The 24,355-nt window shown below is 43.6% G+C and overlaps 1 protein-coding gene and 1 long non-coding RNA gene across 3 annotated transcripts in view; one reads left to right on the forward strand and one right to left on the reverse strand.

Moving 5' to 3' along the window:
• MCF2L2 (MCF.2 cell line derived transforming sequence-like 2) overlaps positions 1-24,355 on the forward strand; it is a 272,786-nt gene that overhangs the window by 136,276 nt on the left and 112,155 nt on the right. For both annotated transcript variants that reach the window (XM_011986157.1, XM_011986156.1), the window contains exons 11-14: positions 9,094-9,285; positions 12,076-12,267; positions 14,018-14,195; positions 19,851-19,951. In XM_011986157.1, the coding sequence (XP_011841547.1) occupies positions 9,094-9,285; positions 12,076-12,267; positions 14,018-14,195; positions 19,851-19,951 (663 nt within the window). The remainder of the gene's footprint in view (positions 1-9,093; positions 9,286-12,075; positions 12,268-14,017; positions 14,196-19,850; positions 19,952-24,355) is intronic.
• LOC105543951 lies at positions 12,890-21,473 on the reverse strand. Its single transcript, XR_001006699.1, has 2 exons — positions 21,227-21,473; positions 12,890-13,344 (listed from the first exon to the last, which is right to left on the reverse strand). It is a non-coding gene; the product is annotated as an uncharacterized LOC105543951 (long non-coding RNA).

The raw sequence follows: 24,355 nt of genomic DNA on the forward strand, positions 1-24,355 counted from the left end.
TGCCAGCTTCCTTATTCCACACAGTGACATCATCCTCACAAGTAACCTCAGAGTCAGCTCACTGACCAGGCTCCTGTCGCATGCTGATTCAGCCTGTTCTTTATCTTGTTCTAGTTTGAGGGTTTAGCAGTCTTTTGAATGCCCCTTCCTGATTCTGAAAAACAGTAGTTTCAACCATTTATAGAAGGTCTTCTATAAAAGCAGAATTTGCGGCCAGGTTTTGACTGTGGGAGCATACTGAGACCCTTGCTGAGAGGCCAGCAGGGAACACACCAGGATAGGGTGGAGGAACCACCAGATTTCAGCCTTGACCTGTCCCTATAAGGGTGCTGTGTCTAAGAAGGCATGGAACCCAGGCCATTAACATCTAAGGATGTCATCTAGTTGGAGGGTCATGGCTTTGTGTACATGTGTGAGATTTTCAAACACACACAGAAGTAGCTAGACCGGCACAATGAACTCCAAGTGTCTGTCATTCAATTTCAACAACCATTAACTTTCTGCCTTTCTTGTTTCATCTGGCCCACCTCCCCATACACACACTCCATCCCTATGGATCATCTGTGGGTTTGTTCTAGATTCCCTGATAGAGTAACATCACTCGCTTTCTTGCTATTTTCTTCCCTAGTAGGCACTCTCATCTCTCATCTGTTATACCAGTAGAGTCCTCGGGGGGGAATAAACTGTTATTTCAATAAAGATTTCTGAATCGCAACTTCTAAGCTGCAACTTGACTATCCAGCCTTAAGGAATTTTCGGCATCTGAAAGATCCCAGATGGGCTTGTGATCAGAGTACCGGATTTTAGCCATTTTTCCCTCACGCTTTCTTTTTTACTTTGGAGATTTTGATGACTATTTATCTTGAGCGGGAGGTATATAAACTAAAAATATAAGCTTCAATTTGGAGGTTTCACTGTAAATTTCTTTGCAGGCACCAGGAGGATTTCATAGCACATGTGGAGAGGCCAGGTGGTTGGAAGGTGACAAGAACATAGGCTTTGGAGTCAGATAGGGATGGATTAAAATCTTGGCTCTAACAAGTACCAGCTGTATGACCCTAGTCACGTTTCTTAGCCTTTCTGAATATGGTACCCCTCATCTGTAAAACAGAGATAATAATTCCTACCTCACAGAGACCCTGTGAAGATTAAATGAGTTAGATGCGTGGTAGGGACTTCATGTGGTCGGCCTGCAATGTGGTCAGTGGTCAGTGGTCAATATTCAGTGGTCAGAAACTATTGTTGTCCTTTCAATTCTGTAATAGTGACCTTCCAACCATATGGTGGCTGAATCTGGGTTGCTCTTTAGTTTCCCTTTTTGTTTTGAGACGGAATTTCACTCTTGCTGTCCAGGCTGGAGTGCAGTGGCATAATCTCGGCTCACTGCAACCTCCACCTCCCAGGTTCAAGCGATTCTTCTGCCTCAGCCTCCTGAGTAGCTGGGATTACAGGTGCCCGCCACCATGCCTGGCTAATTTTTGTATTTTTAGTAGAGATGGGGTTTCACCATGTTGGTAAGGCTGGTCTCTAACTCCTGACCTTGTGATCCGCCGGCCTTGGCTTCTCAAAGTGCTGGGATTACAGGCGTGACCCACCGCGCCCGGCCTCCTCAGTTGCCTTTATGGGTGTTTTTCCCTAGACACATTTGGACCTGTTACTCACATCTTTCCTCTAACATCTCAAATGTCTTCTGGACAGTTCTGAAGGGTGAAATACTATATGCCAAGGGAAGGGCAGGCTCTGATCACCACAGGGCGATTTGGAAGTATCTTGTGGTGAATTTCCCTGGACCCAGAAAATTCTGCCCTGTTCTTAATAAATTAGGCAGCTGGACTTAAAAAAAATGTCAACAGAGACTTTCTTGCCAAGTCTCATGTTTCTATATTTGACTAAAGTCAGACAAGTTTGAGCAACCAAATGAGGTCTCTAAGCTTAGGCAGAATAAGTGCAGTCATTTTTCTCTGTGTATGTTGCTCTGAGCCAGATCCTGGAGCCAGACTGCCTGGGGTTGAAGCCTGGCTCTTCTCTTTCCTACCTGGGTCACCTTGGGCCATTGTGCCTCCACTTCCCTTTGGTAAAACAGTACCTGTATCAAAGGTTTTGTTGTGAAGAGTTAAAGAAATAAGCAAATGTGAAGCATTCAGAACGGTGCCTGGCACGTAGTAAGCTCTCAGTAGATGTCAGCTGTTGTTATTAATATTACAGAGGTAAAGGGATAAATTCTGTGCTATGGAACATGTCCTAGGTTCAGTCTGCAGTAGCTGAGCAGTGCTAGTAAAGGTCTGTCATTCATTTGACATTTATTCTGCAAATATTTATTCATCTCCTACCATGCCAGGTACTGTTTAAGTTCTGAGGACACAGCAGTGAACCAGAGAGTCAAAAATCACTGCCCAGGGAATGAGTATTGCAGTCGTCTTGTAACCAGTGTACCTGGGCCTTTGCTGTTTAGAACAAGTGCTCTGGGTACTTTCGCCTCAGTCCTTTTAACTAGCCACTGCTTGATTTGTGTCACTCGTTTCTATACCAGTACTCCTCTTTGTTTTGTGCAGCATTTGTTTGTAAGTATCTCAGATGCACCATGCCTTGTTTTCAGTTGAATAAGAGCTGGTTCTGGACCATAGGGGTCTGTGGCATAGTGCAGACAGCAGATAAGTGGTCACAACATAATGAAGCAGGTGCTCTGATCAAGAGAAGCACAGAGAAAGTTTTCTGGAGAAGGTGAAGTCTGAAATGTAATTTAGATTGAGCTGGTCCCAGAGGAGTACGGGTGTGGTAGAGGATGGGTGAGGGGGAGTAGGGAAGGATGGGCTTTCTAGGCAGACAGCAGGTAGAGAAGGGATGGGGGCCTAAAGCTGCCTGAATATTTGGGGAACAACAAATGGATAATTAGTATGGTTGCAGCAGAGAATGGTGTTGAGGAAGTGGAGGAGGACTTGGTAAGAGGCACACCCAGGTATAAGCTAGATAACGAAAGGTCCCATGTGCATTGCTCAAGAGTTTAAGCTTGCTCCTGAAGACCCTGGGGACCTAGAAAAGGGCTTGAAGCTTGGAAGTGATGTAGACACAATAAGATGTGTTGGAATCGCTGCTTTGTCAGCAGTCTGGAGCGTGATTTGACGGAGAGCCTGAAGAAAAGCAGGGAGACCAGCTGTCCCCATGAGAAACCATGAGGCCTGAGCAGACAGTGGCAAGGAGGTGGCAGAGACGGGGTCAGAACTTGAAAAGCATTAAGAAGGCGATGGCTCCTGCAGGGCTTCTTGAATGACTGGGAGGGTAGGAGGAAAGGGGTTTGGAAATTGTTGAAACCATAAACCAGTGCAAGTTAAGAGAGGGGCAAGTTGTACATACCTGGAGTTACAGTGACTCCTCATGTTACTGTAAACAGCTAAAGCAGAGCAGAAAATGATGCACTGGATGCTTAGCGTGGCTGGCAAGGGGGCTCATGGGCTCTCTGCTCCTAGAGACCTTTCGGAATGTGGCAGTCATCTAGACCCTGTGAAGATTAAATGAGTTAGATGCGTGGTAGGGACTTCATGTGGTCGGCCTGCAATGTGGTCAGTGGTCAGTGGTCAATATTCAGTGGTCAGAAACTATTGTTGTCCTTTCAATTCTGTAATAGTGACCTTCCAACCATATGGTGGCTGAATCTGGGTTGCTCTTTAGTTTCCCTTTTTGTTTTGAGACGGAATTTCACTCTTGCTGTCCAGGCTGGAGTGCAGTGGCATAATCTCGGCTCACTGCAACCTCCACCTCCCAGGTTCAAGCGATTCTTCTGCCTCAGCCTCCTGAGTAGCTGGGATTACAGGTGCCCGCCACCATGCCTGGCTAATTTTTGTATTTTTAGTAGAGATGGGGTTTCACCATGTTGGTAAGGCTGGTCTCTAACTCCTGACCTTGTGATCCGCCGGCCTTGGCTTCTCAAAGTGCTGGGATTACAGGCGTGACCCACCGCGCCCGGCCTCCTCAGTTGCCTTTATGGGTGTTTTTCCCTAGACACATTTGGACCTGTTACTCACATCTTTCCTCTAACATCTCAAATGTCTTCTGGACAGTTCTGAAGGGTGAAATACTATATGCCAAGGGAAGGGCAGGCTCTGATCACCACAGGGCGATTTGGAAGTATCTTGTGGTGAATTTCCCTGGACCCAGAAAATTCTGCCCTGTTCTTAATAAATTAGGCAGCTGGACTTAAAAAAAATGTCAACAGAGACTTTCTTGCCAAGTCTCATGTTTCTATATTTGACTAAAGTCAGACAAGTTTGAGCAACCAAATGAGGTCTCTAAGCTTAGGCAGAATAAGTGCAGTCATTTTTCTCTGTGTATGTTGCTCTGAGCCAGATCCTGGAGCCAGACTGCCTGGGGTTGAAGCCTGGCTCTTCTCTTTCCTACCTGGGTCACCTTGGGCCATTGTGCCTCCACTTCCCTTTGGTAAAACAGTACCTGTATCAAAGGTTTTGTTGTGAAGAGTTAAAGAAATAAGCAAATGTGAAGCATTCAGAACGGTGCCTGGCACGTAGTAAGCTCTCAGTAGATGTCAGCTGTTGTTATTAATATTACAGAGGTAAAGGGATAAATTCTGTGCTATGGAACATGTCCTAGGTTCAGTCTGCAGTAGCTGAGCAGTGCTAGTAAAGGTCTGTCATTCATTTGACATTTATTCTGCAAATATTTATTCATCTCCTACCATGCCAGGTACTGTTTAAGTTCTGAGGACACAGCAGTGAACCAGAGAGTCAAAAATCACTGCCCAGGGAATGAGTATTGCAGTCGTCTTGTAACCAGTGTACCTGGGCCTTTGCTGTTTAGAACAAGTGCTCTGGGTACTTTCGCCTCAGTCCTTTTAACTAGCCACTGCTTGATTTGTGTCACTCGTTTCTATACCAGTACTCCTCTTTGTTTTGTGCAGCATTTGTTTGTAAGTATCTCAGATGCACCATGCCTTGTTTTCAGTTGAATAAGAGCTGGTTCTGGACCATAGGGGTCTGTGGCATAGTGCAGACAGCAGATAAGTGGTCACAACATAATGAAGCAGGTGCTCTGATCAAGAGAAGCACAGAGAAAGTTTTCTGGAGAAGGTGAAGTCTGAAATGTAATTTAGATTGAGCTGGTCCCAGAGGAGTACGGGTGTGGTAGAGGATGGGTGAGGGGGAGTAGGGAAGGATGGGCTTTCTAGGCAGACAGCAGGTAGAGAAGGGATGGGGGCCTAAAGCTGCCTGAATATTTGGGGAACAACAAATGGATAATTAGTATGGTTGCAGCAGAGAATGGTGTTGAGGAAGTGGAGGAGGACTTGGTAAGAGGCACACCCAGGTATAAGCTAGATAACGAAAGGTCCCATGTGCATTGCTCAAGAGTTTAAGCTTGCTCCTGAAGACCCTGGGGACCTAGAAAAGGGCTTGAAGCTTGGAAGTGATGTAGACACAATAAGATGTGTTGGAATCGCTGCTTTGTCAGCAGTCTGGAGCGTGATTTGACGGAGAGCCTGAAGAAAAGCAGGGAGACCAGCTGTCCCCATGAGAAACCATGAGGCCTGAGCAGACAGTGGCAAGGAGGTGGCAGAGACGGGGTCAGAACTTGAAAAGCATTAAGAAGGCGATGGCTCCTGCAGGGCTTCTTGAATGACTGGGAGGGTAGGAGGAAAGGGGTTTGGAAATTGTTGAAACCATAAACCAGTGCAAGTTAAGAGAGGGGCAAGTTGTACATACCTGGAGTTACAGTGACTCCTCATGTTACTGTAAACAGCTAAAGCAGAGCAGAAAATGATGCACTGGATGCTTAGCGTGGCTGGCAAGGGGGCTCATGGGCTCTCTGCTCCTAGAGACCTTTCGGAATGTGGCAGTCATCTGTGCTGATGCCAAAGTCAAGGTTGCTTCACAGAGTTCCAGCCAAGCAGATCACTGCATCATGTAGCTCACTGGCTCATTCATTTAATTTGTTGATCAAATATTTATTGCATGTCTACTAAATACTCTCATGGAACTGACATTTTGGTGGGAGTGAGTGGAGGAGGGAGGAATTCTTTTTTTCTTTTTTTTCTTTTCTTTCTTTCTTTTTTTTTTTTTTGAGACAGAGTCTCATTCTGTTGCCCAGGCTGGAGTGCAGTGGTGCAATCTCGGCTCACTGCAACCTCCGCCTCCCAGGTTCAAGCGATTTTCCTGCCTCAGCCTCCCGAGTAGCTGGGACTACAGGTGCACGCCACCATGCCTGGTTAATTTGTTGTCTTCTTAGTAGACGGTGTTTCACCATGTTGGCCAGGATGGTCTCGATCTCCTGACCTCATGATCTGCCCACCTCAGCCTCCCAAAGTGCTGAGATTACAGGTGTGAGCCACCACGTCCAGCCAGGAGGCAAGAATTCTACATTAAAGTAAATAAAGAAAATAGTTTTTAGATAGAGGTGAGTGCTGTTAAAGAATTAAAGTGAGGGAGAGGGCCTAGATGAGTGGGTGAATGGACTGTAGAGAATGACTTCAGATATAGTCGCCGGGGAAGCCCTGTGAGGAGGTGACCCGGAAACTGAGTTCTGCATGACCCAGGGAAGAGCAATCCAGAGAAGGGCCAAGTCAGGAGCTAGGTTGGTGATCAGCTGTAAGCCGTATCTCTCAGCTGGATTCCTGCAGCAGCCCCTTAACAGGCCTCCCTGCATTTCCTCTTATTCTGGACACTGTACCTGGAACCTTCCAAAAACGTGTTCGAGATCCTCCCTCCAAACCCAGGGACTTTCCTCTCACAATTAGAAAAAGCCAAAGTGCTTACAAGGGCAGCAAGGCCCCCGCCATGGAACGCCCGCTTTCCTCTGGTTACGTCTTCCACTCATTTCCTGCTTGCTCCCTCTGCTGCAGCCACACTGGCCTCCTTCCTGCTACCCGAACTTGTCAAACACACCTTCACCTCCCAGCCAAGTACTGCGCGGCTTGTGCCTGACTTCAGGTCTCGGCTTGTGTGCAGAGCGCTCCCAAGACCATGCACACATTTCTTCGAAGATTCGCTAGGACTCTGCATGTAGCTGTATTAGAGTTACAATCTATAACGATGAAAAAGTACTAAGCAAAATTAGCAAAGGGGAAAGGCGAGGTGAAGTCTGGAGGAAACCAGGCACAAGCTTCTTAGAATCCTCTCCTGTGGGAGTCTCACAGGACATACTTCTTGCCCCCATCTGTGGGTTGTGACAACATGTGTGAAATGTTGTCTACCAGGGAAGCTCATTAGAGACTCAATGCCCAGAGGTTTTATTGGTGGCTGGTCATGTCGGCAGCTTCTGTCTGGCAAGTACCAAGATTTCAGACTCCCAGAAGAAAAGCAGGTAATCACCATAAACCATACTGTTTGCACAAACAGTTCAGGCATCGTGAGCTATTCACATCAGGGAATGGAGGGAACCTTCCCAAAATCTAAGTTCCTAGGTGCCAACAAAGGGCCAATCTTACAATTGGGTCTTTCTTTCTAAGGCTGTAGTCTCAGGCTTTTTTCTTTTTTTTTTTTTTTTTGGAGACGGAGCCTAGCTCTGTCGCCCAGGCTGGAGTGCAGTGGCACAATCTTGGCTCACTGCAACCTCCGCCTCCCAGGTTCAAGCAATTCTCTGCCTCAGCTTCCAGAGTAGCTGGGACCGTAGGCACATGCTGCCATGCCTGGCTAATTTTTTGTATTTTAGTAGAGGTGGGGTTTCACTGTGTTGCCCAGGCTGGTCTCGAACTCCTGAGCTCAGGCAATCTGCTTCGGCCTCCCCAAGTGCTAGAATTACAGGCATGAGCCACCACACCCGGCCTAGTCTCAGCTTTTCTATGTGAAGTCTTTTCTGCATAGCTTGAGTACTGCTGCTCAGGGAGACCTTCTCACCATCCGATTTAAAATACTAGCTGCAGCACTCCTGCCCTCCCCATCATCTAATTTTTCTCCATATACTCGTCGCTGTCTAAGATACCATATAATCCACACATGCAATTATTTATTGCCCGTGTCTCCCATTAAAATGTAAGCTTCATTTCATGAGGTGGGGATTTTTACCTGCTTTCTTTACCAATGAACCCCCAGCACCTATGACAGTGTTTGGCATATAGTAGGTTCTCAATAATATGAGACGGATGAATGAAGGAATGCTTAAAAAAACAGGAAAACTTGGCACGTGTGGTTAGAGTGAAGTGTCATGCAGAAAGAGGTAGGAAATGTGATTGAGCAGACAGGGTCAGTGCATACAGGGCCCTTACAGGCTTTGGGAAAGGGTTTAGACAAGCATATTTCTTTTCTTTCTTTCTTTCTTTCTTTCTTTCTTTTTTTTTTTTTTGAGATGGAGTCTTGCTCTGTCACCCAGGCTGGAGTGCAGTGGCACAATCTCAGCTCACTGCAATCTCCGCCTCCTGGGTTCAAGCGATTCTCCTGTCTCAGCCTCCTGAGTAGTTGGGATTACAGACACCTACCACCATGCCCATCTAATTTTTGTATTTAGTAGAGATAGGGTTTTGCCATGTTGGTCAGGATTGTCTGGAACTCCTGACCTCAAGTGATCTGCCCACCTCAGCCTCCCAAAGTGCTGGCATTACAGGTGTGAGCCACTACGCCCAGCCTAGACAAGCATATTTCTTAAGTGTCATGACCACCTTTGAGTTGTCCAAACCCAATTTTCACCAGTGTCTCAACTTCAGCTCACCCCCCACTCTCCTCAAAGACAAGTGTCAGTTCCTCTTCTTGTTCCTTTAGTTAATAGGGGTATTCAAAATCTCTTATTATGTGCACTCCATGCTTTTCTGCCCTAGAATTTATTGCAATTATAATAAGTTAACAATTTGTGTAACTTAGTTAATATCTTAATTCTCCATTAATCTGAAAATTTTTGGCTTGTCAGCACTATATCCTCAATGTCTAGCCCAGAACTTAACAATAGAATGACTGCTATTATTTAGAGTATGGACAACTCCAGGCCAGGCTCAACTTCCTGGACCTGGAACCATTCAGAGCTTTCTCAGGTTCTCCAGTCTTCGTCCTGGGTCAGCATCTCCCCAGCCTCCCCCCAGGCTTGGAGCACACAGTACCAGGCAGCTCTCAGCCTCACGATGCCCTGACTTCTGATGCCTGGCTGTGCATGTTCACTTTGCAGGAGCCCCTGGAAAAGGCCCAGCTGCTGGCACTGGTTGGGGACCAGCTCATCCAAAGCCACCATTACGCAGCAGACACCATCAGGCCCCGGTGTGTGGAGCTCAGGCACCTCTGTGACGATTTCATCAATGGAAACAAGAAAAAATGGGACATTTTAGGAAAGTCCTTAGAGTTTCATAGACAGCTGGACAAGGTGAGCAAAACACAGCCAAGAACGTGATGTCTGCAAGATTTTCTGTGAAGAAGCTTCCATTATACTCGTCCTCCCTTCCTTGTGTGATTGCTGACAGGCTCAAGCGCTTTATGTGAAAAGATGTTCAAGAGGCATTCAAAGTGTGCACATCCTAGGTTGAAGAGGTACTGAAGGTAAAAAGTGTTCTGGCCATCCCACCACATCCCATTAAATTAACTAAAGGCCATTTCTGTCTGTGTGGAGCCAGACTTTAAGAGTGTGTTTTGGCCTGGCCCTGTGGAAACACTTCTTGATTCGCTTTCAGGTGTACAGAGAACCAAGCACTATATTTGCAGAGTGCTTCCCTCATATAAAGGCAAAGGGTTTTGATTCTTTTTGGAGAAGCTTAAGTAATAATGACTATTTTATATGCCCTAGCATTTATCGAGCACCTACTCTATTTCTACCAGGAACATAATTATGTCATCTATTTATAATCCTCAAGACAACCTCTGAGGAAGGTATTAATGGCCTCATTGTGCAGAGGCAGAAACTGATACTCTGCTGGTTCTCAAAATGTAGCACACAAGAATCACCTAGTGAGCTGTTATATGGCAGATTCCCTTATGCACCAGGGCTGGAGACTCAGCGTCAGTAGGTCTGGAATACTGCCCAGGAACTAGTATTTTACTAAAGCGCCCAAATGATTCTGGTGCAGGTGGTGCAGGAATGACACCGAGAAGCCCTGGGGAAGTGACTGCCCAAGACCACACATGGTGCAAACAGGGGAAGCCAGAATTGAAGTCAGGCCTGCCAGATTCCACACCGAGGCTTCACAGGATAGACAGCAAGGCTGCATGCCAGGGGCCCACAGGGAGTGGGGTGTGCAGACCCTGGTGCCCTTTGGAGGTGACCTCTAGGGTATGTTCCCAGTCAGCAGGAGCAGTGGTTTCTGGAGTCTTCCCTGTCAGCTGGTCCCAGGCAGCATGTGACTGATGGCAATGAGTCAGCATGCTCCATCCCCACAGCTGTTCCTCTTGCATGCCAGGGGCACCCACCCGGTTGCTTACCTCATCCCATTGCCAAAGGGATTTTAATGTCAATGAAATACAGTTGTTCCAGAAGCAAGTGGCTCAGAAGGGGCTGGTGCGCAGCCTTCTCTGTGTGCTGAGCTCGCTGCAGGATCAGCTGCTGTTTTGCCAACTCCATTTTTGCTCCAGAGTGGTGTGTGTGTGTGTGTGTGTGTGTGTGCGCGCACACACACACATGTGGGTATGAGACGGAGAGAGGGAGACAGAGAGAGAGAGAAAGCAAGTAGCCATAGGAACTCTGCAGAAAATCCCAGCCTAATGTTTTTTTACAGATCTAGGCATGATGTGTAAAGAGAAAGTTTTCACAGCATATATCAAAGCATGAGTTCATATTATTGTGGAAATCCAAAAATGTAGGAAGAAAAAGGTTACTCATGTGCATGTACATATCCTACTACCCCCCACCCCTACATAATGGTAATTATTAATTCTTAAATATCTTTATTTTTATTATTCTAAATGTAGCATATATTCACTGTGCTACATTCATTTCCCTAGATTATCTAGGGAAAAAAAATGAGACAAACATTTAAGTTGCCTATCATTTTCCCATTTAGAAAGACAACCGCTTTGGAGTGTTCCATTTTGATCTTTTTTTCTCTGTATAGTTATTTTATATTGCCTTTCAGGTCACATGGTAAATGGAAATGCAGAGGTACTGGCACTGGAAGCTTATTTTCATATAACTCTTCAGGTAGCATAAGGGTCCCCTGTCTTTCTGTTCAGGTGTCTCAGTGGAGTTCAGAAGAGCAAAGAAAATGAGTCTTTTAAAAAATCTGAAAAATTAGAATTCATCACCTATCTGACATCCTCCCACCATCCAAAAACTTTGAGTATTGCTGTGCTGAGTTACAAAGCTTTACATTCTTGCTTCCTTAGGAAAGACAAATGCCAGTAAATGCAAATAGGGATTGCCTGGGAATCCAAAGAGGAAAGTTGTGTTTTTGTTAAAAGGGACACTCCTTTCTCCCAGGAAATGTAAGGGCCGGGTCTAATGTCTCATTAATCACTCTGTGTTCACGTAACCAATTTGGATGCAGGTAAACCATTGATTACATTTCTCTATGGTTAGACCAGCCTAAGAGATATTTAGCTCTAAGGCTGAGTGGTGCAGTGCCGCATGCCTGTAATCCCAGCACTTTGGAAGGCTGAGGCGGGAAGATTGCTTGAGCCCAGGAGTTTGAGACCAGCCTGGGCAACATGGCCAAAACCTGTCTCTTAAAAAAAAAAAAAAAAAAAAAAAGGAAAGAAAAATTACCCTGGTGTGGTGGCGCACATCTGTAGTCCCAGCTACTTGGGAGGCTAAGATGGAAAGATCACCTGAGCCTGGGGTAGACCTCTCCAGGCTGCATTAAGCCATGATTGCACTACTACACTCCAGCCTGGGCAACAGAGTGAAACGCTGTCTCAAATTAAATACATATTTACCTGTCTTCTTCTGGAGATGTAGCAATTCCCGTCAGTGGAAGAGAGAAGAACGTTATATGACTCATTTTGCTGACCAAGTGACCTCCCTGAGAAGTGGACAGGTGTAGATTGGTTTGGGCTTATCCACCTCATAGTATAATTTACAGTGGTTAGACCCCTTAAACTTTATGCCGTCCCATGACAATTTTCCATTGTCTCAGAATCCTTGTAGACAAGCTCAGACCTGCTGAGGATTATGGTGGCTCTGAGTTGTGGTCAGGCAAAGTGCACAAGGCACTGTTTCTTTCCGAAGGTCAGCCAATGGTGTGAGGCAGGAATCTACCTCTTGGCTTCCCAAGCTGTAGACAAGTGCCAGTCTCGAGAGGGGGTAGACATCGCCTTGAATGACATTGCAACATTCCTGGGCACAGCCAAGGAGTACCCATTGCTCAGCCCTAAGGAGTTTTACAATGAGTTTGAGTTGCTGCTCACCCTCGATGCAAAGGTAATGCTTCCGGGTTATTTTGATCCTGTGGTTGGGAAATGGATAGGGGAGGGAGGGACTGTATCTTCTTCCTGATAAAGTGCACGCAGGGTGTACTGAGCAGGCTGTATTGAGTGGACTCACCGATTCCAAAGCCCTCTGGTGGCCTCTTAGACTCCTGGCCTGAACATCCTGGCATACTGACGCTTCATCTGACTCAAATCAGTCATTTCTCTATTAATGCTTATGAGCATTCCTGATGTACCACACACTGTGCTGAATGCTGAGGATACCATGATGATTAGAAATAGGCCGAGGCGGGCGGATCACGAGGTCAGGAGATCGAGACCATCCTGGCTAACATGGTGAAACCCCGTCTCTACTAAAAATAGAAAAAATTAGCCAGGCATGGTGGTGGGTGCCTGTAGTCCCAGCTACTGGGGAGGCTGAGGCAGGAGAATGGCGTGAACCCGGGAGGTGGAGCTTGCATTGAGCCAAGATCGTGCCACTGCACTCCAGCCTGGGCAACAGAGTGAGACTCCGTCTCAAATAAAAAAAAGAAATAAATAGGCATGCTTCTATCCCTCACTGAGCTTACAGTTTCGTGGGAGAGGCTGACATTAACAAAATAATCACACAAAGATGTATTACAAGCTGATATAAGTGCTGTCAAGGAGGGATTCAGGGTCAGGCATGTGACAGAGGAACTTGACCTGGACTGGGGTCAGAGAAGGCTCTCGGGAAGAGTCATTTGAGCTAAAGCCTGGAGAATGAGTAGTTCCAGACAGGAGGAATAGCATGTGCAAAGGCTTCAGGGCTGGAGGGAGCCTGGCACAGTGCAGACCAAAAGGTCAGGGTACTGGAACCTGGAGAACAATGGAAGTGTGTTTTGGGTGAGGTTAGAGATTGGCAGGCAAGGTAGGCTTTGTGGGCCACATGAAAGAGTTTGGATTTAAGCAGGGGATAACTTGATTGGATTTGCATTTGAGAAGCGCATTCTTCCATGAAGCCAGCAGGGTTGTAGATAGCACACCATCCTCTGAGAGCCACATCACCTTGTCTGCACCTCTGGTTTAAGAGCTTCTTTAAGTCAGCTTCCTGGGCACACAGCAGGGAAGAGAAGATGCGGTGGAGGAACAAACAGATTATATCCAGCCTGTCTAACTGTTCATGTAATTCTGGGGAATGCCCTGAAGTCCATCCATGGACTCAGGCCAAAATCTTTGCTTTGTCTAACATGACACAAACCACATTGTATTCTAATTGTTTGTTTGTTTATGTATTTATTTCTGATACGGAGTCTAGCTCTGTCACCCAGGTTTGAGTGCATTGACATGATCTCGGCTCACTGCAACCTCCGCCTCCTGGGTTCAAGCGATTCTCCTGCCTCAGCTTCCCAAGTAGCTGGGATGACAGGTGCCAGCCATCACACCCGGCTAATGTTTGTTTTTTTAGTAGAGATGGGGTTTCACCATGTTGACCAGACTGGTCTCAAACTCCTGTGCCAGGGTGTTCCAGGCACTGGAGATGCCATCATGCAAGGATGTAGTCATTGCCCTCAAGGGTCTCAAGTAGGAGAGGCTGATCCTTAGATGCACAATTCTGGAGCATGGCAGGACCTGCAACGACTTGCATAGTGATGCCCAGAGGGGGTCACCTGAGGGAGGTAGGGATGGGGGGAGTAGGGGAAGGTGGGAGAAAGGGAATGCTTCGTGTCCTCAGGCTGTATACAGAGAGACCTGTTCATCATGATTTGCTTTTGTTACTGCAGGCCAAAGCTCAGAAAGTTTTGCAGAGGCTGGATGATGTCCAGGAAATATTTCACAAGAGGCAAGTGAGTCTGATGAAACTGGCAGCCAAACAGACTCGTCCAGTGCAACCTGTGGCCCCACATCCTGAGTCTTCACCAAAATGGGTGTCATCGAAAACCAGCCAGCCCTCTACCTCGGGTAGGTTATTTGAGGAAAAGAAGCTTTGTGGCTTTTGTGTTTCTCCAGCAACATAAGGACTGAGACTGGTTGTCTACAATGGATAATGGTCACTGTTTTAACAGATACTTTTAAAAACAGACTACAGATATGCCATAGCACAGACATGGAAGACATAAACACTTAGATAACACCAAGTGCCTGGATGTAAGGAGAAACACACAATCTACTGAAGAAGTAAAAAAAAAATGCATCATAAAGGCTGGGCGCGGTGGCTCGCGCCTGTAATCCCAGCTACTCAGGAGGCTGAGGCAGAAGAATTGCTTGAACCCGGGAGACAGTTTGCAGTGAGCCGAGATTGTGCCATTGCACTCCAGCCTGGGTGACAAGAGCAAAACTCCATCTCGACAACAACAGCAACAACAAATGCATCATAATAATAACAACGTAATAATAACAGCATACAATAGACTCCATTCAGGACCTTTAAAAGGCCCACGTTTTATTAGCAATGGTGTAGTAAAATTGGTTCTTTGAGCAGAGATTTAAAAAATAGGTAAGTTCTTATGCCAATCCCATATGGTCCTGATTACTATAGCTTATTAGTTAGCGTTTAAGATCAAGTCATGCAGTGTTCCAACGTTGTTCTTTTTCAAGGTTGTTTTGGCTATTTTAGGTCCTTTTCATTTTTCCATAAGTTTTAGAATCACCTTTCAATTTCTGCTGGGATTATGATAGGGATTACACTGGATATATGAGCCAATTTGGAGAGAACTATTATCTTACCAATATTGACTTTTCCAGTTCCTGAATATGTTATAACTTATGTTTTTTAGGTCATCTTTAATTTCTCTCAACAATGCAGTAGTTTTGAGTGTAAAGGCCTTAGGCATTTCACATTTTTTTAACCCTATAATGAATGGAATTTACCATATTTAAGAATAGGAATAGATTTCTATATAGAGATATAATCCTATCATCTGTGAATAGGGATACTTTTACTTTTTCTGTTTCAATCTTTGTACTTTTTTTTCTGGTCATATTATAATGACTGGGACCTCCACTACAATGTCAAATAGAAATGGTGAGAGCAGACATCCGTGTGTTTTCCCAATATTAGGAAAAAAGTTGAAGTTTCACCTTTAAGTATAATGTAAGCTATAGGTTTTCCACAGATGTCTTTTATCAGATTGAGGGAATTCCCTTCTATTTCTATTTTTTTTGAGAATTTTTATCATGAATGATTATTGAGTTTTTCAAATGCTTATTTGGTCCATGTATTGAGATAATGATATGGTTTTTCTTCTCTATTTGTTAATATGGTAAATTACAATGATTTATTTTCAAATGTGAAAACAACTGTACATTCTCGGAATAAACTGTCCTTGGGCGGGATGTACATGTCATTTGTTTGTGTTGTGTATTGTGGCGCTCTGTCATTAAGCACATATATATTCATGGTTTTTATGTCTTGCAGATATATTAGCCCTTTTATAATGATGAAATGTCTCTCCTTTGCTCCTTATCTCTAGAAATACTCTTAAAGTCTATCTTGTGTGATATTTTCACAGCCATTCCTGTTTTCTTGTGCTTAGTGTTTGCACAACGTATTTTTTTTTTTGTTTTCTATTCTTCTTTGTATTTAAAGTATATTTGTTGTAGGCAGCATATAGTTGGGCCTTGCCTTTTTATACACTGCAACCTCTGCCTTGTAATTGGAGTGATTAGATTTTTATGTTTACATCCATCATCATTATTGATATAGTTGGATTTAGAGCTCCTGTTTTGTTATCCTTTATGTCTCACATACTTTCTATTCCTCTTTTCCTTCTTTCCTGCCTTCTTTTGGGTTAGTAAATATTTTTTAATATTTTGTTTTAATTCCTCTATTGGCTTGTTATCATATCTCTTTGCCCTGTTTTTCACCCAGACTAGGGATTACCATATGCATCTTAACTTGTCATGATCTGTTGAGTTAGTTTCATACCACTCTATGCAAAATATAGGAAATCTACAACATCATACTTCCATATGCTCCCCATCCATCCTCTGTGCTATTCTTATCATAAATATTACATCTATATATGTTAAACCCCCACTATGGTATTACAATCTTTGCTTTCAATAGTCATATATCAAATTAAGACAAATACATATATGTGTGTGTGTGTGTGTATACATACCCCCTTATTCACCATTTCTGGGGTTCTTCATTCCTTATTATAGATTTGAGTTACTATCTTATGTCATTTCTCTTCAGAATAAAGAGCTTCTGTTAGTATTTATTGTTGGGGAGTCTACTGGCAACAAATTCTTTTCTTGTCTTTATTTTTTCCTTTTTGTGGAGAACGGAGTCTTGCTATACTGTCCGGGCAGGTTTCGAACTTCTGGGCTCAAGCTATCCTCCCGCCTCTGCCTCCCTAAGAGCTGGGATTACAGTTGTGAGCCACTGTGCCTGGCCTGTTAGCAATACATTCTTTCAGTTTTTGTTTATCTGAAAATTGTGGTGTGTTTTGGTAATTCTCCATTTAGTACAATTTACAGTGCCTCGTCTTCCACCACGTATCCTACTTTTTAGAAGTAAGCCTGATAACATGTAGTGTATTTATTTCCTGAATTTTATCTGCAAATACACACACACATCCACGTACACACTCTAACACACTTGCATACACATACCACAGACATACCCAAACATACACAGAGACATCCTTCTTAGATGATTGGAAACAGAACTTTGTTTTCTTGACCTTTCATCTTCACTCAAGCTAAACCATGTTCATGTCTATGACTTGGTTTCATTTGTTGTTTCAAGGAACATATGTTTGTTTCAAGTAAATAAAGCAAGAATTAGAGATTTGTTTCTCGGCTTTTCAAATACAAGATTTCATAATAGATAACACTCCTTTCCAGAATAAATAGGTCTTTGTCAAGTCTGAACAGGTTGTCATTGACCTAAGTCAAACAACTAGCTCGTTTTGCAGAACAATCCTGCACTTTTGTTTTTGGCAAGTATCTACTGAGTGTGGACTCTAGCAAGTCACTAAAAGGCTTTTCAAACATTTTTGTGTGATTCCTTAGTAGCTGAGTCTGTGCCAAGATAAGCAATGGTATTTCACAGTGTAAAGAAGATGGGTGGAATGGCTTACGAGCTGGAATTTCAGCTCTGACTCTTGTTAGCTGGATGCGTTGGCTACAACTTTTAACACCTCTGAAGTTCATAAGGAATGTGAAAAAACTTTTTAATGCCATGTGACTATAATAGCTAAAATATGTTATGCATTGTATATGATCCACATTCTTCACAAATGAACTCATTAAAGCCTCATCACAGCCTTTACTATAGGATTTCTCATTTTTCCCTACTTTACAGATGAAAAAGGTAAGGCACAGAGGTGACTGTAATCATGTGTGCCTCGTGCATGAAAGAGCAAGGCTTGAACACCAGCAGTGTGGCTTCTGTGGCCCTACCTTTCACTGCTTCACTCTACTTACAGTGTCAAGGACAGGCGCTTCTCAGTCATGGTGTCACCAATTATAGTGCATCCATTTCTAGCATCTAGTTATTGTGCCTGGAATCACTCACTTTATAGAGAGCCCACAGAGAGGGAGGAGCCCAAAGGATTGTCTGTTATTACAAAGCAGCATTAATGGTCATATATATAACCTGGGGCAGCAGTGTACTTTCCTACCATTTTCAACATAACATCTATGAAAAACCCATAGAAAGCCCAAGCTGCTTCCAGTTGGCTCACAGAATGAAAGGGTTGGGAGGAGCCTCTGGAGGTCAGATGTCAACCTCCCTCAAGTCTATCATAGCTAAGAATCAGGGTGATATATTGGTGGCGTTTGATGAATGGCATTTTGGTCTTGGGACCTGTAAATGCTAAAATCGGCCGGGCGCGGTGGCTCACGCCTGTAATCCCAGCACTTTAGGAGGCTGAGGCAGTTAGATCATGAGGTCAAGAGATCAAGACCATCCTGGCCAACATGGTAAAACTCCATCTTTACTAAGAATACAAAAATTAGTTGGGCATGGTGGTGCGTGCCTGTAGTCCCAGCTACTTGGAAGGTTGAGGCAGAAGAATCACTTGAACCTGGGAGGTGGAGGTTGCAGTGAGCTGAGATCACACCACTGCACTCCAGCCTGGCAACAGAGCGAGACTTCATCTCAAAAAAAAAAAAAAAGAAAAGAAAAGAAAAGAAAAGAAAAAAAGAAATGCTCAAATCCTGCCTGGGATTAATCACATCTCCTGTGAGTTTCCCAAGGGACCAGCATATACAAGGGTGGCGACTGTGACAAATAAGAATTCAAAGTACCTCTTACCTATTAGCCTTGTGGCCATCACCCACAATGCTTGGTAAAGCTGGTAAGGTGGGTTAGGAAGCCTTGAGGCCTAACCAGGGCTTCTCCTCTCCAAGTCCCAATTTTACTACCAAATGGCCATGGAGCTTAAAGAAAGGATATTTCCCAGATGTCTAGGACCTTGTGGGAAGGGGAGAAGGGAGATAGAGTGACCGAGAGAAAAGAGCAAGAGCAAGACAGCCCAATTTCTTCCTGACTCAGCCAACTGATTCTCACAGTCCTCCCATTCACTGATAAATGTGGGTCCATCAGTTCTGGAATGCAACAATTATACCATCAGATTACCTGCAACAACTGCTGGCTATCGCAAGCATGGCCATCCCCTTACAGTACAATCATAGTATGATTGTGTGTGTACATGTATGTGGGTAAAAAGAGGGAGAGCATTTGAAAGAAGACTATAAGGAAATATACTAAGTGACTATGCTTCAATGTTAAGATTTTAGTGTTTTTCAGATTTTCTATAATAAGCAAAAATTAATTACCTTTATAATGGAAAATATATTCAATACAATGCAGTACCTAGAATTTAGTCTTCGAATCAAAGACCAACATCAAGTGCAACATTATGCTGTACACATGATGCATGCCAAAGCAGCAGTGCATAAAGGAATCCATAAAGTTTGTAATAAGGAAGACTTCATGAGGAAAGTGTCCTGTTTGTTTGTTTGTTTGAGATGGAGCCTAGCTCTGTCGCCCAGGTTGGAGTGCAGTGGCATGATTTCAGTTCACCACAACCTCTGCCTCCCAGGTTCAAGTGATTCTCCTGCCTCAGCCTCCCAAGTAGCTGGGATTACAGGCACATGCCACTGTGCCCAGATAATTTTTGTATTTTTAGTAGAGACGGGATTTCACCATGTTGGCCAGGCTGGTCTCGAACTCCTGACCTCAGGTGATCTGCCCACCTCGGCCTCCCAAAGTGCTGGGATTACAGGTGTGAGCCACCAAACCCAGCCGAAAGTGACCTTTTAGCTGAGTCTTAAAAATGGGAATGACAGAAAATCTACTGTTCTTTACCACATTACTATATTTATAGATTTATTGTAGTTTGAAGTTTCGTATGGTGCTGGGTGTGACTTTTTTCTCTTCTGCTGAAATGTCAAGTCCCTGGAGTCAAGGATTCTATTTCTTTTCTGTGTCTCTCCTTCACCTCCAATTTCATCCACCACCTGGGAAATCAATGCAGCAGCTCAACTGAGCTTTTTTAGTTAACCACATTGACATGGTCCAGCTATTTGTCCAAGTCAGACAAAGTGCTCTGAGTTATAATTTATAAGTCAAATAACCAAATTAATGGCAGGTTTTCTTAGTCCCTCTAGCTCCTCCTCTGAGAACATCTGAGGAACCTTATACAGAGACAGAGTTGAACTCCCGGAGAAAGGAAGACGATGAGACTAAATTTGAAGTCAAGGTAAAATTACCTTTATTTTACTTATGGAACTTTCTGACAAGAGAGAAGATTGCTGTCATAATTATCAATAAATCAACAAATCATGTTTCCTTAATCTGTACCTATTGTCACCTCCAGAAGATAAGCCCATCAAGGCACATAGCACAGACTAATGCTTTCAAGAGCTGGGATTTATAGGATTTTTTTTCTTTTCATCCTTTTCTTTCTTCTTAATGGCAGCTAGAAATGAAATTTGGTTGTGTATGTAATTATCGGTAGGTACTGTTGTAGTAAAAGAAAAATCATTTTATTTATTTCTGTAATCTGACTTCATATTTAAAATTGGTAGAACAGTATATGGTTCATGTATAAAAAGAGCATGACAGGCTGAGCGCGATGGTTCACACCTGTAATCCCAGCACTTTGGGAGGCCAAGGCGGGCGGATCACGAAGTCAGGAGTTTGAGACCATCCGGCAAACATGGTGAAACCCCATCTCTACTAAAAATACAAAAATTAGATGAGTGTGGTGGCGGACGCCTGTAGTCCCAGCTACTTGGGAGGCTGAGGCAGGAGAATCACTTGAAACTGGAAGGTGACAGTTACAGTGAGCCAAGATTGTGCTGCTGCACTCCAGCCTGGGCAACAGGGCGAAATCACGTCTCAAAAAAAAAAAAAAAAAAAGAGCATGACAAAATTGCATAGAGCTGCACACACACATGCACACACACAAGTGCGTGAATAACTGGTGAACCCTTAATAGGCTCTGTGGATTGTGCCAGTGTCAGTTTCTTAGATGTTAACATTGGAGGAGGTTTGGAGAAAGGGGACATGAGACTTTCCATTTCTTTGCAACCTCATGTGACTTAATATAATTATTTCAAAATAGAGGTTTAAAAAAAGCATAAGGTTTGGAATCAGGCAGATCTGGGTTTAAGCCACATAACCTCTTGAAACCTCAGTTTCTTGCTTGTACAAATGGGTATAACAATAGCTACGTCCTGAAAATATTTTGAGCATGAAATGAAAATTTGAAAATTGCTAAGCACTGTATAATTTTAAAGTAACATACATTGAGAAACTGAAGTATAATTAATTGTGAATTGCGAACATACGTTGCTGCATAGCAACCCCTGGAGGGGTTCCCTTCCCCTGCCTCCCTGAAAATTAAATATTTGACTGGCTGAATGGTTCTGAAACCATGAGGCCAGGGGCTCAAATGAGCTTCAGCAACATTTATGATCCATCATCAATCCCCAAAGCGTCTGAATATGAACCCCACGGGAACTCCACTGACCTTTAAAGAGTCTGGAAGAAAGTGAGTTTTAGGCTTTTCTTCTTGGAGGCAGAAACAGAGCGGGAACGAGGGTTCTCAGCAGACTTTTCTTAGAGAGAAAGCTGCGTCCATCTGCGAATTTGTGTAGTCATCCTGTATTCAGGGCAGATTAGGACCTAGCCACTGCTGTCCATAAATCCCTTCTGGTTGGAGGAATTGCATCACCATGTTTTCTCAAGTTAGGAAACTGTATGAAATTTCATACTGTCTTGATCAGCCACCTAAAAAAGTAAATAGCAATTTTTAAAAATAGATTCACCTGATTTAACACCCAGGAGGTCTGTGGAATCATTAAGTAATATTAAAAGGGTTTCATTGTGGTCCTCTTCAAAAGTGAACATCAGCCTATCCATTTCTGCACCCTGGACTTCTGGGAGAGTGTCATCTCTGAAGGTGAGGACTGTGTCACATGATCAGAGCTCAGATTTGGCCCCTGAGCTCATATTCTGTTGCCACTGACTCACAACATGACATGAACTCACTTCCTATCTCTATGACCTACTTTGCCCATCTTCAGACAACATATTTATGACCTGCACACTATAAAGATGCTACAGGAGTTTTAAGCATATGGAAGTTCTCATATAAAGGAATCCAAATTAGAGTGATTTATTTCAATTATTGTGAACAGTAAACAAGTTCTATGGTTTTTTGTTGTTGTTGTAAAAGAAAAACATAAGACAGTGTAGGAGCAGCAGTGGGGATAGAATCGGAGGCCTGTTGGTGTGGAAAGTGTTGAGTAGAATCCAAGAAGCCCTGGTCACCCAACTTTTGGTTTCTTCCTTCTTTTGCCATGTTGTTTATTTAATTCAGACTCCAAACCCATCCTGTTAAGATGCCATCTCCCTCTGTATTTAGGCAACTCACCAAACAGTATGGGTACTGTTAAACAAGCACAAGTCCATGTTAAAATCATCCTTCTGTGCTTTAGTTGTTTTCTTCCTTATTGTTGATTTGTTTGCATATTTAATGAAAAGCTTTTCCCACAACAGCATATGTTAACAGTCAAGGTGGTGGAGGAAGCAGAGTAGGAACCGAGGCTGGTCAGATTTCTGCTTAGAAAGACCAAGGCTATGGAAGGAAATGTAAGCAGAATCCATAAAGTCATGAACAACATGAGCAGGGAGAAAGTGGATTTGTGCACTAAATCCCCAAATCCTAGACTTAGGAATGAATTTAGGACCAATAAATGCAGTTAGTGTTTCACACATTGTGTATTATAACCAGAGAAATTGTTATTCCAAAATACATAAGAAAACTAGTAAGAAAAAGATAGGGTCAAAAAAAAAGGTTTAGATTCATGTCTGTGTGGATCATGGATTATTAAAAGGGGGACAAATCAGTTGACTACATCAACAATAATCATTGCAGCTTGTGTTTAGTGGCCGCTGTCCAAGAGAGATGACCAGGATGCATAGAGCATGCAGCTAACTCTGGGTGGCAATTCTGACATCCTTTTGGCCTTAGGTCTAGAACTCAAAGATGAAATGAAACACAGCCAGTCTAGCAGAGTGAATCATAACATTGTGATAAATGCCACCCCTTTGCCCTTGAGAGTAAGTACGCAGAGAAAAAAAAGTAGCTGTGAACCAAAACCATGTATAATACAGTCACTGATACTCACCACCTACAACTGAAATCATGACATGGTTTGATCACGATCAGAGAAATCATTTCCTTTTCTGGAGGGGTGATCCTTGACGTGCTGGTTCTGGGGAACTTGAGAAGCTAAACTTGACAGGGCAGCTGAGACTCTTCCGGGGCCATCTGGCAAGAGTGATGCCCTGTGCTCAGCTCACTGACGTCATCTGGGAAAGCCCTGTGGTGGAAGCGATTCGCTGTGCTTTTTGGCAATAGTGATGTAACTATTTCCTGTTCTTCACTGGCTGGAAGCTGAAAGCATGACTCACGGAAACTACTTTTCCCAGGCTGCCAACATCACAGCCTTTTTGTAAGCTGGAAATAAGTCAGAGGCTAACAATTTCTTTTTCCTAAATGTGGACCTACAGAATTAAGAAAGAGCTAACAGTGTTCCTTGGTGCCTGTTAAAGTTATTTAAAGGAGCAGAAGCCTATTCTGTGCTCCCAGAGGTTGGAAAAAAAAAGTAAAGTAACAGAAGCCTTTTCAGGATTCTGAGCAAAGAGCCTCCTAAATTAAAAGTAAATAAATAAAAGTTTTTGAATGCAGGAGCTGGAAGGGAATGGAGAGGTGAGTGGAGGGTTGCTATCATTGGCTGAAGGCCAGACATTGTACTGGGTGCTGTGTGTACCTGAGTCCATCTCTAGTCCTCAGAACCTTGTGAGGATGATGTTTTCCGTTTTATCAGCAGTGCCATGAGACTCAGAGGCTGAGTTTCCCCAAGGGTCATGCAACTAGTAAATGTTGTAGGTGGGATTTGAAACTAGCTGTTTACTAATCTGGCAGCTTACTTAACTACCTAACTTATCTATCTGATTATTTATTAATACTTAATGTACCCAACCAGCAGCTTATTTAATCTCTTGTGCCCTAAATGTCCTTTTCTGCCAAATGGTGATAAATCATAGCAATTTCACAGGTGGCTGAAATGAGAAATGTGTGGAAAGCAACTTGCACTGTACCTGATACCTAGCAGGTTCTTGGTGAATTTTAGTTCCTCATTTAATCCTGTGTTTAAAAGACAGAATGGTCAGTGTGAAAGATGAAAAGAAGGTGAAAGAAGGTCAGATTTGGGGCTTATACAGAATGATCCTATTGTTGAATATGTACCTTACTGCCAAATGATAACAGATCAAGGACTAAATTCAGTTCCTTGTCTTCTTATTACTTTGACTCCCAGAAGTTTTTATTAATATTTCTGATTCTCAACAAGAAAACTGTAGAACTATAAACACATTTCAGTGCTTGCCTTCTATGATATTTGAAGTCTAGTCAGTGTCAGAGCTAACAGGAGATTCAGGGACTCCACCAAATCCTGGGGTAGCCCCCAGCCAAGTTCTCTGAAGTTTCCAGAACAAGGATTCTCATGGTTTCCTGTGTACCACAGCTCTGAGAAGCTTGTGAATTATGTAGATTCCCAGGGCCCCACTCTCTGAGATTCTAATTAGGGAA

Source organism: Mandrillus leucophaeus, unplaced genomic scaffold, assembly GCF_000951045.1.
Source record: "Mandrillus leucophaeus isolate KB7577 unplaced genomic scaffold, Mleu.le_1.0 Scaffold295, whole genome shotgun sequence".
NCBI lineage: Eukaryota > Metazoa > Chordata > Mammalia > Primates > Cercopithecidae > Mandrillus > Mandrillus leucophaeus.